The sequence below is a fragment of the Macrotis lagotis genome, chromosome 8 (assembly GCF_037893015.1).
Source record: "Macrotis lagotis isolate mMagLag1 chromosome 8, bilby.v1.9.chrom.fasta, whole genome shotgun sequence".
Classification (NCBI taxonomy): Eukaryota; Metazoa; Chordata; class Mammalia; order Peramelemorphia; family Peramelidae; genus Macrotis; species Macrotis lagotis.
Genome location: NC_133665.1, coordinates 100,848,853 through 100,866,637, shown reverse-complemented (window position 1 = coordinate 100,866,637; position 17,785 = coordinate 100,848,853). Strand labels below are relative to the sequence as shown.

Here is a 17,785-nt window from a genome sequence, read left to right as displayed (position 1 = left end):
CTGGACAGTCAGCAGGCGGCAGGCGGCCACAGAGCCAGCTGGTGGGGTGGGGGGAGGAGCGAGGTGGGGGAGATAGCCCAAGACTGGGAAGCAGCCAGCCTTCCCCCTGAGGCTCTTCATCACAGGGCAGGCCCAGGCTCTGGTGGGTGGTGAGGTGTGCAGGGTGGGCATCCGAGAGCCACCCGGCCAGAGAGCTTCAGGATGGAGGAACCAGACAAGAAGATCAGGAGGCGGCAGCCCTTCCCAAGCCCCTTTTCAGCCCTTGGCTTCGGGGTCCTTTCTCTGGTTTTTGCCTTGGCAGGGAGCCAGCTGGTAGAGGTAAGACAGATGGAGGGAAAGCCCAGAAGAAGGAAGGGAAGGGGGAGGGAGACAGGTTGGGAGAGATTTGGGGCTGGTGGGTCCACCCTGGAGGAGCCAGAGAGGAGGGCAGGTGGGCAGGCTAATCCCAGGCCTGGAGGCCAGAATAGAGGCTGCCTGTTGCTGTCCCAATCTGGAGTTTAGGGGAGAGTTGAACTTGGAACCCCAAAACTGAGGGAGGCTGGGAATGAGAACCCCTTGCATTCTGACTTCCTGGTCACAGCATCGTCGTAGAGAGGCTCTCCATTTCTATGGGACTTTAAGGTTTCCCAAAACAGACTCTCCACAAAATAGCTCCCTAAGGATGGAAATGCGCATCTATTATCCTCATTTTGTCAGTTAGGAAAAAGATATCCAGAGATGGATAGATGGAGGGAGGGATGGATGGATGGATAAATGAATGAAGCAGTATTTAAATACTTGCAATGCGATGGGTTCTGTGCTAGGGTGGCAAACCCCAAAGTAAGCAGATCCCTGTCCTCAGGGAGCTTAAATACTAGGGAGACCACACCTCTGGACAGTGGTGGCTCTGGAAGGCAGCTCTGGTCTGGAAGTCAATGATTGAATTACTATTCCCAGAGAAAGAGGAGGAAAGTAGTTGGAGAGGTGGTGGGGCATGCAAGGCATCAGGGAAAATGGTATGATGTCTGGGGGCGGGGAGGGGATGTGAAGTCTGGTCTGGCTCCAGATAGAGGGGGTGGGTTAGGTGAGATGGGAAGCAATTTGCCCAAGATCAATTTACCCAGCTAGGGTGGGCCAGACCCACAATTCAAACCCAGATCTCCAGGCTCCAAGCCTAGTGCCCTTCCCAAGGCTCTATGATGAATGCCAGGCTTAGAAGGGACTTTACTTATGCCTCTGGGATTGATTAGCATGAGCCGAGGTCCATTGTCCAGATTTAAGGATGGGGCAAGGAAAGTCACTTACCCATAGCTTCTTGGTTTAGAACTAAGACTCAAGGCAAGAGGATTTAGTGACATTTAATGACAACTGGATGTGTCATCAGAGGATATGGGTTTGTGTCTCATATCTGCCATTTTAAGGCAACTTAAGTCATGTTAGGCAAGTTATTGAACCTCTCTAGGTCTCAGTTTTCTCAATGATAAAAAGAAGGAGTTGGACTATATAATTTCTCTTTCCTTACAATGCAAAAATCCTATTTTTTCTCTTTCCACTTGTAACATACTGTTGCATGTCTTAAAAGAATGGGAAGGGTAGGAGATCTTTCCCTTTTAAAATTTTGGGAAAGAGAGACCACAGACTCAACATAAAAGCAAGATTAAGGGAGGTCCAGCGTCATAGAAAGTAAGGACAGTCTTATTGGGAAGGCAATTATTTTTTATTCCTTGACAATCTAGTTCCATGTTAGAAAATTTTTTTCTCTGGCCAGTGTCTTTATTTTATGTGTAGAAATGTAAATAGAATATAAAAGCCAAAATGGCCACAGTATTAATATTCTAAATAAATACCCAGGTTTCAGTTTAACAGTACTTTTAAATTTGCTGATTATCCTTAACCTGTAGTATCAAACAAAATTAGAAGAAGAATAAAGAAGAGGCATCATTCCTATTTCATTTTCCTTTTAGGAGGACCCAAGAGAAAGAAAGCATTTTAACATCTTACAAAAAGTTTATTTTCAAAAAGTTAAACAAAGAATATACAATGACTAATTTTATGTATCAAAAGAAAACAAAAGAGGCTCTTGGAAATGTAAAGGACAATTGGAGACCCAGGGCATTTATGGTGCTTCTTTCCTTACAGCTGTTCCAAGGTTTCTAACATAATGATACTGTTTCCTCAGATTATCACCGTTCCAGTATTGTTCTATTACCCACCCAGTGCCATCTCTACACATTCATCAATCGCCAGATTCATAAATGAATCAGACCCCTGCAATATTCCTTGGACATGCCTCCCACCACTTAATTTCAATGATAGCTTCTTGTCTGTAAACTTTATTAGCTCGGGTAGGTGCGCTTTGCTCATTTTATTTCAGTTGCGGCCCTTTGTCTTCTCCCTGGGCAAACCTCGGCTTTGTTCACGCTCCCCTTGCTGCCACTGACGCTAGTTTATGTCTGGCAGAATGAGGCTTCCCAGATCAGGAATAGACATTCCTCCAACCCCATACCACCCCCAACCTCTACTCCAGTCCCCCAAGTTGTGTAGCATACTTCCACTTGGGCTTCTCCATTTTAGAGTAAAAGAGTATAGTCAGGTCCAGCCCACCAGATGAAGTCTCATTTAGACCTCCCTCCAATACAGAGACCTTTAGCTTGTTCTCTGACTAAACAAGTTTTCCATCACATACTTTTTTTTGGATATCCCTAAGACATCAATATTTTCTGTCCAATCCTCCTTCCACCACCTTAAGTTTATGAGAAAGGAGTGGCTCAAGGGATGCCCATCAAGTGGGGAATGACTAAACAAGTTGTTGTACATGATTATGATGGAGTACCACTGTGCTGTAAGAAATGATGAGGTGGTTGATTTTAGAAAAATGTGGAAAGACTTTCATGACATAAAAAAGTAAAATTGGCATAACCAAGAGCATACAGTATATATAGTATTTACAGTAAAATCAAAATTATTTGAAGAATTGCTAATAACCAAGTTATTGTAAATATTATAAAGGACCCATGAAGGAAGATGCTATCTACTTTCACAGAAAGAACTGATAAATAGATGTATGCATAGTATGACCTTACATATATTTAAAAATCTGTGTCAAATGGTGGTCTTCTCTAGTGAGAGGTGGGGAGGGAGGGAGACATTTCAGAACTTAAAATGCAACAAAATAAATTGATTTAATTTAATAAAAAAAATCAGTGACCTAGTCTGGTCCCTCAGGTAGGTTCTCCATCAAACCTGGGCAAGCCCCAAAGACTCTCTGTCAATAGATGGATGCTTTTTTCCAGCAGTCCTAAAACTCTACCATCTTCTCCCTTAATTCATAGATTCAGAATCTCAAAGAGTTGGAAGGAATCTAGTCCAACCTCCATGTAAAATGGAATCCCTTCTAATATATCCCTGACAAGTGACCATCCAGCCTCCCCTTTATGACCTCTAGAAAATGGTGCTGCTCTTCTGGTTTCTTGGGTTCCCTCTTAATCTTTGGTTGAGTTGGGATCCAAGGTTCAGAGACATCTCTTATGATCAATGACCTTCAATTTCAAAATATGTTTCATGTATACCTATTGTTTTTATACTAGTCTCACCTTTTGCCCCCGTCTTCCTAAACTAAGCAATATTTGAATTTTGTCTTCTTTTGTCATAAAGAAAATCAGTGAAGCAAAATTCTCTTCTTCACTCTACATCAGTACAAATATATCATCCTATTTTTCTCTGAACTACTCATATTTGTCATTTTCTATGACATAATAGTATCCCATTATATTCAGAGGCCACGATCTGTTCAGTCTTTCCCCTTTTTGTTCTAATTTTTAGTTGCCACAAAAAATGCTGCTATGACTATTTGAATTCATATAGAATCTTCCTTTTTCATTCAAACCTCATTGGGGATATATGGTTGTTGGTGAGCCAGCTAGGTCAAAGGCTACAATTAGTTTAGTGACTTTCCTCACATACTTCCTTTTCAAAATTTTTTTTCAATTGATTATTTTAATTTTTCCAATTACATGTTTTGAAAGTTTTTCAACATTCATCCACCTGCATATGCTTATTTTTAAGTTACATAATTTACATAATAAGTTACATAATTTCCCTCCACTCTCTCTTCCCACCCACCCCCCTTGCCTCAGTGGCAAAAAACTAAGATTAATATTGTACACACACATTTGTGTTTAACATGTTTACAGAAGTCATTTTCAGTATGAGGAATTTGGATTGGGGAAAGAAAGGGAAAAGAAAGAAAATCATGAGATAGGAAAGAAATACATAAGAGAAATTTTTAAAAAGTGAATGTTCATTAAGATTCTTTTTGTTGTTGTTTTGGTCTGGTTTTTCTTCATCTGGATGGGGATAACATTGTCCATACCCAGTCTAATAGGGTTGTTCTATCTCTCTGAACTGCTAGCAGGAGCTGCTTCCATCAAAGTTGATCATCTCACAATGTGTTGTTGATGTGTACATTTGTTCTCTTGGTTCCACTCCCTTTGCTCAGCACGAGATCCTGTAATTCATTCCAAGCTTCTCTAGAGTCTGACCATTTATGGTTTCTTATAGAACAATAGTCTTCCATAATTCTCATGTACCATAACTTGTTTAGCCATTTCCCAATTGATGGGCATCCCCTTAATTTCCAATTCTTTTGCCACTAAAAAAAGAGCTGCTATGAATATCTAGGAACATGTGGGACTTTCCCCATTTTTATGGTTTATTCTGGATTGGAATTGTATTGAATTATTCTAGAATTGGAATTGCTGGGTCAAAAGGAATGAACAGTTTTATTGCTCTTTGGACCCCACATACTTCTAAGACCAATTCACTTTGAATAATTTGTTTCTGTATTTATCAAGAAGAGAAGTGAAGGAACTTGGGGGAAGGGGTGAGGAGTTTGCTATCAATGCCACTCAATAGCTGTCACCACCTCTAGGTTCAGCCTTCAAGGTGTCCAAATCTGAGAAATGTTACCAGATTTTTTTCCTGGCAGAGGGATATGAGACAACCTTTTCAACATTGGAGCAGTAAAACCTAAACAGGGGATATCGCCTAGGGAAGGAAATGAGGGACAACCCATCAATCAATTAGCAAAGATTTACTAAAACCAGCTCTGTTCAGAGTATTTTATGAAATAAAAAGGCAAGGGAGAAATAGATCCTAGATTTACAGATGGAAAGGATCTTAATCTTCGTCCTCAGACAATCACAGCCTAATTGAGCCATCACTATTGTCATTCTCATGGTGAAGTGGTTCTAAGAATCTGGTCTGGGATCCTGAGGTCTCTGAGACCATTTCAAGGGCTTCTGAAGGCCAAAACCATTTTCATAATACAGTTATCTCTTCCACATTGTAGGAGTTAGGGGTCCAGCACCCCTGATCTGGAAAATTTATGGAAAAATTTTTGGCCCTCCCTTTGTATCAAAGAACTCTGAACTTTTTCTTTAATGGAGTATTTATAGTATCTTATTATAAAATTTGGGTTAAGTATTTGAGCTTAGGTTCTGCATCTACTGGCCTTCACATATCAAATTTTGCCACTTCTCTAAAACTCCCAATATAGTTGCATTTAATTTTTTATGTTGACCCATGTTATATTGAAACCATGATGAAGAAAATCATGATATGGAAAGGATAGTTGTAATACTAAGATGCTTTAATTTCTAATATAGTAAATATTAATAAATATAATCACATAAACAGAAACCCTTGGTGGAGGAGGGAAGGTCCTCATTTTTAAATGTAGCTACAGATTCCTGGATATATGGATACAGTCCCAGAACTGTAGAACTGGAAGGGACTCAGAAGTCTCCTACTCCAAATTCCTCATTTTACAGAGAAGGAAACTGAGGCCTTAGAGAGGTGAAGTAATTTGTTCAAGGTAATAGAGGGAATCAATGACCTTCCATGCTTTAGATGGTTCTCCAAGAGTAGCCAAAAGCACCCCAGTGACCAAGTGCCTTCTGGTGATTCACTTCTCAGCCCTTTTCAGACTGGTCATCTGATGACAGGCACACAGTAGGACCACAATCAATGTTTGTTGGGCTGAACCAAATATTCAGAACCTTTCCTGCTTGGCAGGACATTCCAGAGATTGAACTGGAAGTTGTAGGGCAGGGGTGTGTGATTAGAGAATCTTAGATTTAGAACCAAGAAGAGCCTTGGATCCCATATAGAGCAGCCCTCTTACTTTACAGAGGGGGAAACTGAGGCACAGGGACGAAATGACAACATACAGCACCCCCATCAGTCCCATACTCCTTCCATTTTGCCTGTCTAACAGTAGCCTGCAATTTTACCACCTTTAAATTTATAAAGAGCTCCAAGGATGCTCAGGATTAGGCAATGCAATGTTATTGATGAAACTGAGAGATGAGGGGTGTAAATTGTTCCACATCACCATGCTGGGAAGCACAGGAACTCATACTTCCCAGGACTCTTGTCTTCCTCTCTGGCTAGCTCACCTACCTCTTTACCACACTTATCTTGGGTTCCTTCATAAACACAAAATCTGGGTGGCCTTGGAAGAAGGGGGCAGTATCATAATTACCTTGTTGGACCTCTCTTGAGGAGACTGGGTCATGGGTCCTGATGTGCAAGGGAGCAGGTCCCTGTGCCCAGGGACAGGATTTCTATCTCAAACCCTGGGGAACCATCAATTTAGGGGGCGACCTCCATTTAGGGATGGAGGAAGGGTGGGATGTGATTAAGCTTAGAAGTTCTAGACTCTCTATCTCAGCTCTATGGTTATGTGTACACATACACTTAGATCAATCAATTGATCAGTTGATCAATAGATAGATGGATGGATGGGTATATATATATATATATATATATATATATATATAGAGAGAGAGAGAGAGAGAGAGAGAGAGACAGCAGACAGACATCTCTATGATCAAGAGTATATATATATACATATATATACATATATATTATATATATATATATACACTTTGATGGATGAATGGATGGATCGATAGATGTATGTAGGTAGGTAGATAGGTAGATAGGTGATTGATAGATGGGTGGGTAGGTAGATAGATAGATAGATAGATAGATAGATAGATAGATGGGTAGGTAGGTAGATAGGTAGGTAGATAGGTCAGTGAGAATGGCTGGGGAAAGAGAGAACCAGTATGGAGAGGCATATAAGAAATTTTGGGGAGGATGGCAGGTGGTATAACAGGGTCAGTGGGTAAGGAAGTGAGTGTGGAGCTCAGCCAAGGTGGAAGGGGAGAGATGGAGCTAGAGACAGGAGAGATAGATGGAATAAGAGAGAGAGAGAGAGAGAAGAGAGATGGAAGGAGAGAGACATATAGAGACAGACACAGAGCTAAAGACAGTGAAACACAAGTGGAAAGAGAAATAGAGTAAGGGAAAGAGGACAAAGAGAACTACTAGGAGCCGGGGGTGGGGGGTGGGGATAGTAGAGACTGAGAAAGGGAAAGGGAAATACAGAGAAAGAGAGAAAAGTAGAGACATTGAGTCAGAGAAAGAGTTATAGAGAGAGAGACAAAGGATAAGACATGGAGAAAAGAGATCGGCAGAAATGGAAAGGCATAGATTGAGACAGATACAAGAAATGAGACATCAAGTGGCAAAGAGTGAGAGCCAAATGAACAAAGGCAAAGAAAGACAGACCAACAGACTCAGAAAGAGGTAAATAGACCAATAGAGACCCAGGATCAGAATGGGATTGTGGGAGAAGGGGGCCAAAGAGGAGAAAAGGAGAGATGAGGACTACCACACTGTACGGGTTGGGGGACCAAGAGTTAACCACCCTTCTCCCACCCCACCATCCCTCCTCCTTTCCTGCCTGATTCTGGAGCCAGACCCTAGAGCTGAGTACTGGGGTTGAATGTCCCTGTAATTAGATCTACACACCCATTCTGGTGGCGGGGAGGGGGAATAGCTCATTGAAGGCTGAAATCTGAGCCGGTTCATTTCATTGGTCTTGGGCTCAGCTCAGCTTAAAAAGTCCAGTCCCAACCCCCAGGGCAGGGGGTATCACTGGGCTCAGCAGGACTGACTCCAATGACCCAAGGTGGGGCTAGAATCTTGACCTAGTCCTTGAGGCAGAGAGGAGACTCCCTTCCCATACAGGTCTCCCCACCTTTTCCTAGGTCTAGATGTAATACCTTGCCCTTTGTTCAGTGGTCCAGTGGTCTAGTGGCTCCTTGAGCCCCCTTCTCCACCCTGTATACATACATAATTCAGTTCAGCAAATGTATACAGCACCAGTACTGCATTCATTGTTGTGTAAAACACTTCTCTGCACCTAATCATTTATCTGGTCAGGAATTACACTATACACATCTCTATATTTAGCTCTATGGTCATGTGTACACATACACTCAGATTGATCAATTGATTGGGTGATCGATAGATAATTGATAGATGGAAGGAGAGTGAGAGAGAGAGAGAGAGAGAGAGAGAGAGAGAGAGAGAGAGAGAGAGAGAGACAGCAGACAGACATCTCTATGGTCAAGTGTATATTTATAATATATATATATATATATATACATACACATACACTTAGATTGATGGATGAATGGATGGATTGATAGGTAGGTGGATAGATAGATATAGGTAGGTAGATAGATATATGTAGGTAGGTAGATAGGTAGATAGATGATTGATAGATGGGTAGGTAGACAGACAGACAGACAGACAGATGGACAGATAGACAGATGGGTAGGTAGGTAGGTAGGTAGCTCTATGATCATGTGTATACATATATACTTAGATTGCTAGCTGACTGGTTGGCTGGCTGGCTGGCTGGCTGGATGGATGGATGGATGGATGGACAGACAGGCAGACAGACATACAGACATAGATAGTAAGATGAACATTTGTTAAGTACTTATAAATCCCAGAAATAGGAATACAAGCTAGTAAGACAGTACCTGTTCTTAAGAGTTTATATTCTAATGTGGAGATGAGGGAATCAGGTGTGGGGGCCTGGTTCTGGGAAAGATGAGACAAAAGTTCACCTGTCAGAGCATCCAGGGGCAGGAGGGTCCAAGGTTCTGGTAAGCTGAGACTGAGGGTGATGGGGAGCATGCAGGCAGCTTCATGTGAAGTTGCTCCCTCGTATACACCCATCTTTTTTTTTTTCTCTAAAGGAAGGATATTAAAAAACTAGAGTCCATCCAAAGGAAGGTAAGGATGGAAAGGAAATCATACCATAAGGGAACTAGTGGAAGGAACTAAGTATGTCTATAAAAGAGAGGATGGCTTAGCAGTTTTTAAGGGTCAGGCTTTCTTTCCTGGGACCCAGGAAGCAGAACTGTAACAATGAGTAGAAGTTATAGGAATGCAGATTTCATATATTATGCATATACATATATACATAGGTTTGTATGAGGAAAAACTTTCTAAAAATCAATACAATGCAAAAATAGAAGGACTCCTTGGGAACTAGAAGTCTTCAATAGGGTCAGATGATTTCTTGTTGGGAACATGGACAGGATTTCTGTTCAGGTCCATTTTGACTGAGATGCCCTCAGAGGCCTCCCCAGCTCTGGGATTTCCAGCACTGCATCATCTGAAGTAAAACAGAGGCCTCGGAGGAGCTTGTTCTTGTATGCAGGCTAACTGCATCATTACCTGTAAATGGGTTTATAAAGACCACATCTCTTTCTTCCTTCTGCCTTCCTATTTAGAGGCAAATCCTCCATAAAACCCTCTTTCTGTGATTTTTTCCCTCATTTTTTTCAGTTCCTTCTGATCATCTTTCCATTTCCCCTTCACCAAGGGGCTCAAGGCCACAATTTCTCCTAGTCTTTCCTATCAAAGGAGGGGAATAGACTCCAACTCATAGAACACAGGGTAATAATAACAATAATAATAATAATAATAATAATAATAATAATAATAGCTAGAATATATAGAATGCTTCAAAGTTTGCAAATGCTTTATAGGTATTATCTGATTTGGCTTTCCTAACAGTCCTGGAAGGATTTTACGTTTTGCAAGTGAGGAACCTGAGTCTGAGACAGGTTAAATCATTTACCCAGGGTCACCTAGCAGTAAAGTCTGGGGCAGGATCTACAGGGTGTGTGCTACTCAGCTGCCCCCAAACCCAACTCTCCCCATTTTCTCTCCAGGGGGCTTTGGGTCAGTCATTCTCCTTTTCTGGCTCTCGCTATCCTCCACTGTAAGGTGGAGGTAAGAATATTCGTGCTGAATTCACTCGGTTGTTATAAGAAGAAATGATGAACAAGTCTCCCAGAACTTTAGGCCAGTGGTTTCAAACTCACAGAGAAACAGAGGGCCACTAAAGCAAGCCTAAGGATCCCACTAGGTGACACATTTTTACAAATGAAGAAACTGAGGCAAGTAGAGGTTAAATAGCTTGCTCATGGTCACTGGGCTAGTAAATGTCTGAGGCTGTGTTTGAAATCTGCTCTACCTAACACTAAGTATACAGCTATATCCATTGCCAATCAATAGTTAATAAGTATTGTGAACTTGCTCCTATAAGATAGGTACCACACTACATAAAGTTTAGATTTCTTATCTTGGTATATAAAAACTTCTATAAGCTAGCATGAACCTACCTTTCCAGACTTTTCTCATTACCTTCATACATTATATCAGTCAAATTGAACCATTTTCTTTCCCCTTAGTACATCCTGTACTTTCTCAACTCAGAATTTCCCATGTCTGGCATTGCCTCCTTTGGTGTCTTCATTAGTTGACTTACCAACCAATGTGGTCCACCTACAAAGTCACCACTGTAGCTCAGGTCTTCCTCATCTCTTGGATGGACATTTTGATATCTTCTAATTGATCACTTTGCCTTTATTCTCTGCTCTCTACATAGGTGAAAAGGCAGGAGAAAATGCTTAGTATGAGATGGAATGACTAAAAAGTCTCCATAGAAGAAGGAGAACTACATAGATGAATGGGCCCTGGAAGATGGGGTCAGATTTGGATAAGGGGAGATGAGTTGGCAAAGTATTATAGATTGGGATCTGAGGTGGTGGTGTTTCAAGGAAGCATCTAAACAAAGATGGTGGGCAGGAATGAGCATGATGTGTTCAAGAGACATTGGCGGGACTAGTTTGATGAACTCTCAAAAAAGATTTCCCATATTAATCAAAGAAATTTGAATTTTTAGGAGCAATATAGATGATGGAAATCAAATCAACAAGCATTTATTAAATACCTCCTCTCATTGTGCTGAGTTCTGGGGGGGAAAAGGCAATAAACCAAACTCCTGCCCTCATAAGGATCACAATTTAATGGAGAATAGCAGGGGAAGACTACATGCAAAGAATAATGTGCCTACAAGATAGAGACAGAGTAAACTGGAGATAGTATCCAAGTGTGAGGGGGACCAAGAAGGGCTTCCTGCTGAAGGTGAGATTTTAGGGGATGCTTGAAGGAAGCCAGAGAGGCTGGAAGGTGGAGATGAAGAGAAAGGAAAAGAGAGAAATCTGGAAAATGAAAAAGACATTTAGATATGGACATAAACATTTACTTTGAAAAACATGACTTTAGATAACTGGATTTAGAGTTATTTTTCAGTCATATGATGGTCTTGGACTTGATTTTTGAGTATTTGGGATGACACCATAGAGGAAAGCTCATTTTGGTTAAGTGAAGGGTTGATGACAATTTTGATGGGCAGAGTGACTTTTGAGGGATGCAGTCCTAGAATCTAACAAAAGAAACATTAATAATCTAGCTAAGAGTGGAGTCCTTGAATTGGCAGCAAAAAGGACAGCAGGATCCAGGAGTAAAGCATGAAGGCCAGAAATCACTAGAATTTGTTAACAGATTAAATCAGAAAGGATAGAGGCAGAGTAGGGTTAGGCTTGCCAGGAGCTCCTAATTTGGTACATGGAAGGTGATGAGGTTGCTTTATCTCCCCCCACCCTTGTCTTGTACCTAACTATATATCATGTTGCCCTTCTTCTTCGACCCCCATTCTCACATTGTTCCTTGAAGGCAGGGATTGTCTTACAAATGCCATTGCGTCTTCAGGGTCAAGAATATTTGAACATTCTTTCATGTGTAATAAATGCATGTTGATTGATTAATAATAGAGATGTTTATTGGGCTATAGAGATACAAGAGAAGCTCTCTCTCTCTCTCTCTCTCTCTGTCTCTTGCTTATTGTAAAATAAAGGAAGAACATGAAGTCTGATATGTCTCAAAGGGCCACATGGGATGGATCCTAAGGCGATAAGTAAGAGAGCAGTCAGCTAGTTATTACATCCCAAAACCCACATCATAATTATGCAAAGTCCAGTTAACAAATTCCTACATGGGCCATGCCTAAAATATTTGCTTCCTTATATATTTTAAGATCATTACATCTCTGGCAGGAGGTGAGTGATACTTTTCATCTTCAGTCCTCTGGAGTAGAGGTGAGTCTTGAAGGAAGACAGAGAAACGAAAAAATGAAAGTATACAAAGAAAATGAGATGCATTCAAGGAGCAGCTGCTAAGTCAGTGTAGCTGGATCATGGAGTGTGTGGATGGAGAGGGGTGAAGCATAAGAAAAACGTGGAATTTCCAGGAAAGGACTGGGTTGCCTCAAATGGCTATGAGAGTAATTAGATTTGGAACTGAAGCCAAGTGGGAGTCATCACCGTTTCTTGAAGAGTGAGGATGACACAGTCGAAAAATCCCATTGGCCACTGATGGGTTGGAATGCTTTGCCTCCTTGCCTCTACCTCTTGGTCAAGGCTCAGCTTACATCCCAGTTGCTAATCCCTTCCATTTTCAAATGACTGTTATCTAAATAAGACTTATTTTCTATGAACCTAGCTGTCTCCTCCATTATTCCATATACTTCTTGAGGATGGGCTTTTTTTTTTGCTTTCTTTTTCTCTTCAGTATTTAGCATATATTGGTGCATTTGAAAAATACTTATTGACTGAATGAATGTGATCAAGCATGAAACAAAGGGTGTCTTTAAAAGTCTGTTTCATTGAGAGGTGATAAGGAGCTGAGGATTAGGATGCTTCTGGAGGAGTCTAGAGAAGGTTAGAGGTTAGAGGAGATGCCATGAAGGTAGAAGGACAAGATTCGTCAATGGATTGGATAAATATTTGGCCTGAGTGAGGGAAGGGTGGGAGGGTGACAATGAGGCTGCCCTGGATGGTAATGGGAAAGTTTGGAAGGGGGGAAAGTCTGGAAAGAAAGGTCATCAGAAAGCTATGATATTCTCATCATGAACTAAGAAGGCCCCTCTGCCCCCAAATATGTCCCCAATCCATTTACCAATAGTGGAAATTCTGCCATTAGAGATCCATTAGGCATTGCCCTTTCTGTTTGCCTGGGTCAAGTGTCCTGGGAGGGGTGGGATAAAGTCATCAATTAGTAATGTGGCAAATTCATTTGTCAGAATGCTGAGAGCAAGACAATGAGAGAATGGAAATTTTAATTGGGAAGAGGGTAGGGAGGAACATGAGCCCACAGGCCTAGGTGGGGTGCTTTGGTTGGAAGAGGAGCTTCTATAAGGGAAGAAAGATGGCCAAATGGGAGCAGGAAAGGGAGATGCTTAGTTTTACCAAGGGACACGATGTATGGGCTTATAAATGTTGCTCAGTTGAGTCCTAAGTCTTTATGATTCCAATTGGGGTTTTCTTGGCATGGATACTGGAGTGGTTTGCCATTTTCTTCTCCAGATCATTTTATGATTTGGAGAATGAGGAAACCGAGATAAACAAGGTTGTGACTTGTCTAGGGTCACACAACACCACCTAGCTGATCATTTACGTACATGTGTGTAATACAGATACATCTCAGGTATGCAAAAGTCTTATTAGAACTTTGGAACGCCCTGTATCTGTGTAAGAACAGTATATGCATGCATAACATACACAGATGCATATATCTGCACATACACAACCACATAATACAAGTATATAATACATTCTCTTTTCTGTATCTCAATTATGCCTAATATCAGACTAATCTTAATTGTTTTAGATTCTAGGGAGTTCTGGAGATTCATCCAAAACTCAAGTTGACTTGCTCTTTGCACATCAAGTGTAACCAAGGTTTACAGTGTGTGTGTGTGTGTGTGTGTGTGTGTGTGTGTGTGTGTGTGTGTGTGGTCTCAGAGCAGGTTCTGTCTTCATCAGGTTGTTGTATTGGAAAAAGGTCCCCAGGTTTTCTGGGTCTTCATTCATCAGGTCTCAAATGAGCTAGTGGGGCTGGAGGCATTGCCCAGGTCCTTTCCTGCTCTGACTCTGGAATCAGAAGGGAAGCCTCCTGCAGACACCCTTCCTCCTGGGGCCTCACCTCTCTCTCAACCCTCTGGAGCTCTCAACAGGAGAGCTGACTCTCTGGGATGCCCTTATCCTGTGGTTCCCTTGCATATCCTCCTCACCTTTACCTTTTGGAATTTCTAGTTCCATTTAAAGCTCAATTGACACCTTTTCCACCAGCCCCCGAGGTTAACACCCCCTCCCCAAATTACTTTCCATGTATTTTGTGTTTTTGTCTTTGTTCACGTTTTCTCTCAGTAAGATGTAACTCCTTGAGTCCAGGGGCTGCTTGTTCAAAGGAATGACAATGATTTGTGTGGGGGTCCTCCTCCGACCAGAGGCCACGACTGTGCTTTCCTTAAACTTGGCTCTCCTCCAGGAGCCAGGGTAGTGACCAGTCCATAGCAGGCCTCTAATACTTGGTTTTCCTTGTCTGTTATGTTGGTGCATCTGCCCGATAGAGGACGGGCACTGGTTGGCAGGACTTTCCTCTCTGTATCTCTACTGCCCACCCCAGGGCCTGGCACATTGAAGTCTGTAGGAGCAGTGGACGGCCCTTCCCATTCTTCTCCCCGAAAGCCTAGGAAGATGTGGGCGGTGGCTCAGAGGGAGCATCGGGGAGATGTGATAATGTGATTTGTAAACCGTCAAGGCCTCTGTAAATGTGTGGGATGATTATTATTGTTGGCAGCTCCCATCGGCCGAACAGAGCTAGAATGCAGCAGACACCAGTTTATTAAGAACTTTGGACTTTTCAGGGAACTGTATCGGGACCTGAAGGAGATGCAAGGTTGATACAGGGATCTTGCCCTCCAGGAGGTATTTGTGCACATCTTCTTCCTTTAAGTTTTAAAGGAAGGGGACCAGTAGTTTAAACAAATATCTTGAGGCTCTAAGGTCAGGGATCTGTTTGTTTGTTTGATTGATTTTGAACCTGTTGCTTAAAGAACACCCTGAGACCAGGGACCTGTTACTTACAGAATACCCTTTGGTCCTGAGGCCAGGGACCTGTTGTTTACAGAACACCTGAGGCCCTGAGGCCCTGAGGCCCTGAGGCCAGAGACCTGTTTGTACAAGAAACATCAACACAGGGACCTCTCTACCCTTTACCGGAGCTCACCGTGTGTCCATTGACTTTGAATTAAGGAAGATCGCTTCTAGACACAAATAAATAGGACCAGAATTAGGCTATTAGAAGGGGATAAGAGGAGGAAACAAGCATAATGAGATCAGCTGTGTGAAAAGAGCTGGACCTTCTGCGGCCGCACAGGAACAGGCCGGAAGTTCTGCCCATCAGGGGAGCTGAAGGACAGCAGAAAGCTGTTCTTAAAGACAACAAGAGGAAGGGGAGGGAATAGCTATTTATTAAATTTATTTATTAAAATAAGTTTATTATTATCTAAATTTATTTATTAAATGACTACCATGTACCAGTCACTGTCTTAAGTGCTTTATAAATATTGTCTAATTTGATCAAATAATCTCTTATTTGATAACCAAGGACATCAAGGCCTGCTATCCAGAGGTGAGCTATGCCGGAAAACGTTTCCTGCTCACGTGCCCCCTGCTAGATTTCTGTGAGGTGGCATGGCTCTCCTATCCATCGGTGGGAGACTGACATCATCTCTGCTCTTGCAGGCAACGCACTTCCCCCTTTGGTGGTCCTCTGCTGGTCTTGTTTCTTGTGGCATAGCTGCCCCTTCTCCAGAGTCTGGTAACCACCAGTTAACCCCTCCCCAGGGGCTTGAAGCCCCTGGGCCGGAGTCTGGATGGAAATGAATTCGAGGAAGCTTCTTAGTATCCCCTTCATCTTATAAAGAGGAGACTCTTCTCAGCTGACATCCTGCAATGAGAGAGAGAGACAGACAGACAGACAGACAGACAGAGTCAGAGACACACAAAAACAGAGTGACACAGGGGGCAGACACAGAGCCAGAGCCAGAGAGACAAAGAAACAGAGACCACACACACATACACAGACAGACAGACAGACAGACAAAGACAGAGAGAGAGAGAGAGAGACAGAGAGACAGAGAAAGATAGAGACAGAGCCAGAGACAAACACAGACAGAGACAGACACACACACACACACACACACACACACACACACAGAGGGAGAGAGAGAGAGAGACAGAGACAGAGAGACAGAGACAGAGAGACAGAGAGAGAGAGAGATTCAGGGGGGAGGGAGGGAGAACCTGCAAGAGCTTGGCCAAATATGTAGATGGACTGAGTATTGATCATCCCATATGGGTTGAGGATAACCAATGCATGGCAGAATAGGGCCTGGCCCCTCTGGGGATAGGCAGCCCTGATGTTGTGCAGCTGCTACCTTTGGGGACCCCCCATCCCAAGACACGCAAGATCAGCAGCACTGTGGACTCAGTGTATTCCCGACTTCTAGGTGAGTGATTATTCTCCTTCTTCAGTGACCTTGTAAATGGAATTTGCCTCCAGGTGCTGGAATTCCTAGGTATTGGTCTCCAAAGTGGTTTACACACATTGACTCACTCTCCTTTGGTGTCAAATAACCTGGTGAGGTAAGTTCTAGGGATTTTATTAACCTCATTTTCCAGATGATGAAACTGGAACAAGGAGAGACTTTTCCAAGGTCATTTAGCTTGCAAGAATCATGGGGAGCAAGACCCACAAAAGGGCATCCCAGACACTCCTGTACTGAGGAGGAGGGCAGCTAGATGGTGCAGTGTATAGAGCACTGGATCTAGAGTCAGAAGGACCTGGATTCAAATTCTGCCTCAGAAACTTACTAGCTGTGTGACCTTGGGTAAGTCATTTAGCCCTCACCTCCAGGGCCAGCTCCAGTCATCCTGATCCATATCTGACCATGGGACCAGGTGGCTGCAGAGGAGAAAGTGAGGCTGATGACTTCACAGCACCCCTCACTCAGAGCCAGTCCATGAGTTTATCATGGCCTCACCTCCCTGATAACAATGATCTTCTTCAAGAACAAAGAACAAGGGGGCAGCACCAGCCCTGGAGTCAGGAGTTATCTGAGTTCAAATCCAGCCTCAGACACTTAATAATCACCTAGCTGTGTGGTCTTGGGCAAGCCACTTAACCCCATTGCCTTGCAAAAACAAAAACAAAAAAAGAACAAAGGACAAACATCCTCTTGAGGAGGACATATAATATATGGATGGGAGAAATGATTCCTTCAGAATAGCCAGATTGGAGTTGGAGTCTCAATGTGACTCCTTCTTCTCTCTGCAACCTCGGGCAGTTCAATCCCATTCAACAAGCAAGAATAAAGAACCTACTATGTGCAAGGCCCTTTGCTTGTCACTAGAAATACACATAAAGACAGTCAAGCAGCTGGGGCGGGCACAGTAGAAGACCTGAGTTCAAATTCTGCCTCAGACACATAATAGCCCTAGGACCCTGAGCAACGTATTTAACCTTTGTCTGTCTCAATTTCCTCATCTGTAAAATGAGAACAATTATAGTATTTACCTCCTAAAGCTGCTGTAAGGATCAAATGAACTGACATATATAAATAAAATATACATATATATTTAAATACACATGAATCTACCTAGATGTGCATATATGAATATAT

At 42.5% G+C, this 17,785-nt stretch overlaps 1 protein-coding gene and 1 pseudogene across 1 annotated transcript in view; one reads left to right on the top strand and one right to left on the bottom strand.

Annotated features, from left to right (window-relative positions):
* Positions 1-201: 201 nt before the first annotated feature.
* The window catches only part of TMIE (transmembrane inner ear), a 32,792-nt gene continuing 15,208 nt past the window's right edge, over positions 202-17,785 (top strand). The window contains exon 1 of the mRNA XM_074199023.1: positions 202-318. Within this exon, the coding sequence (XP_074055124.1) occupies positions 202-318 (117 nt within the window). The remainder of the gene's footprint in view (positions 319-17,785) is intronic.
* Positions 2,113-2,343, bottom strand: LOC141494909 (small nuclear ribonucleoprotein G pseudogene; annotated as a pseudogene).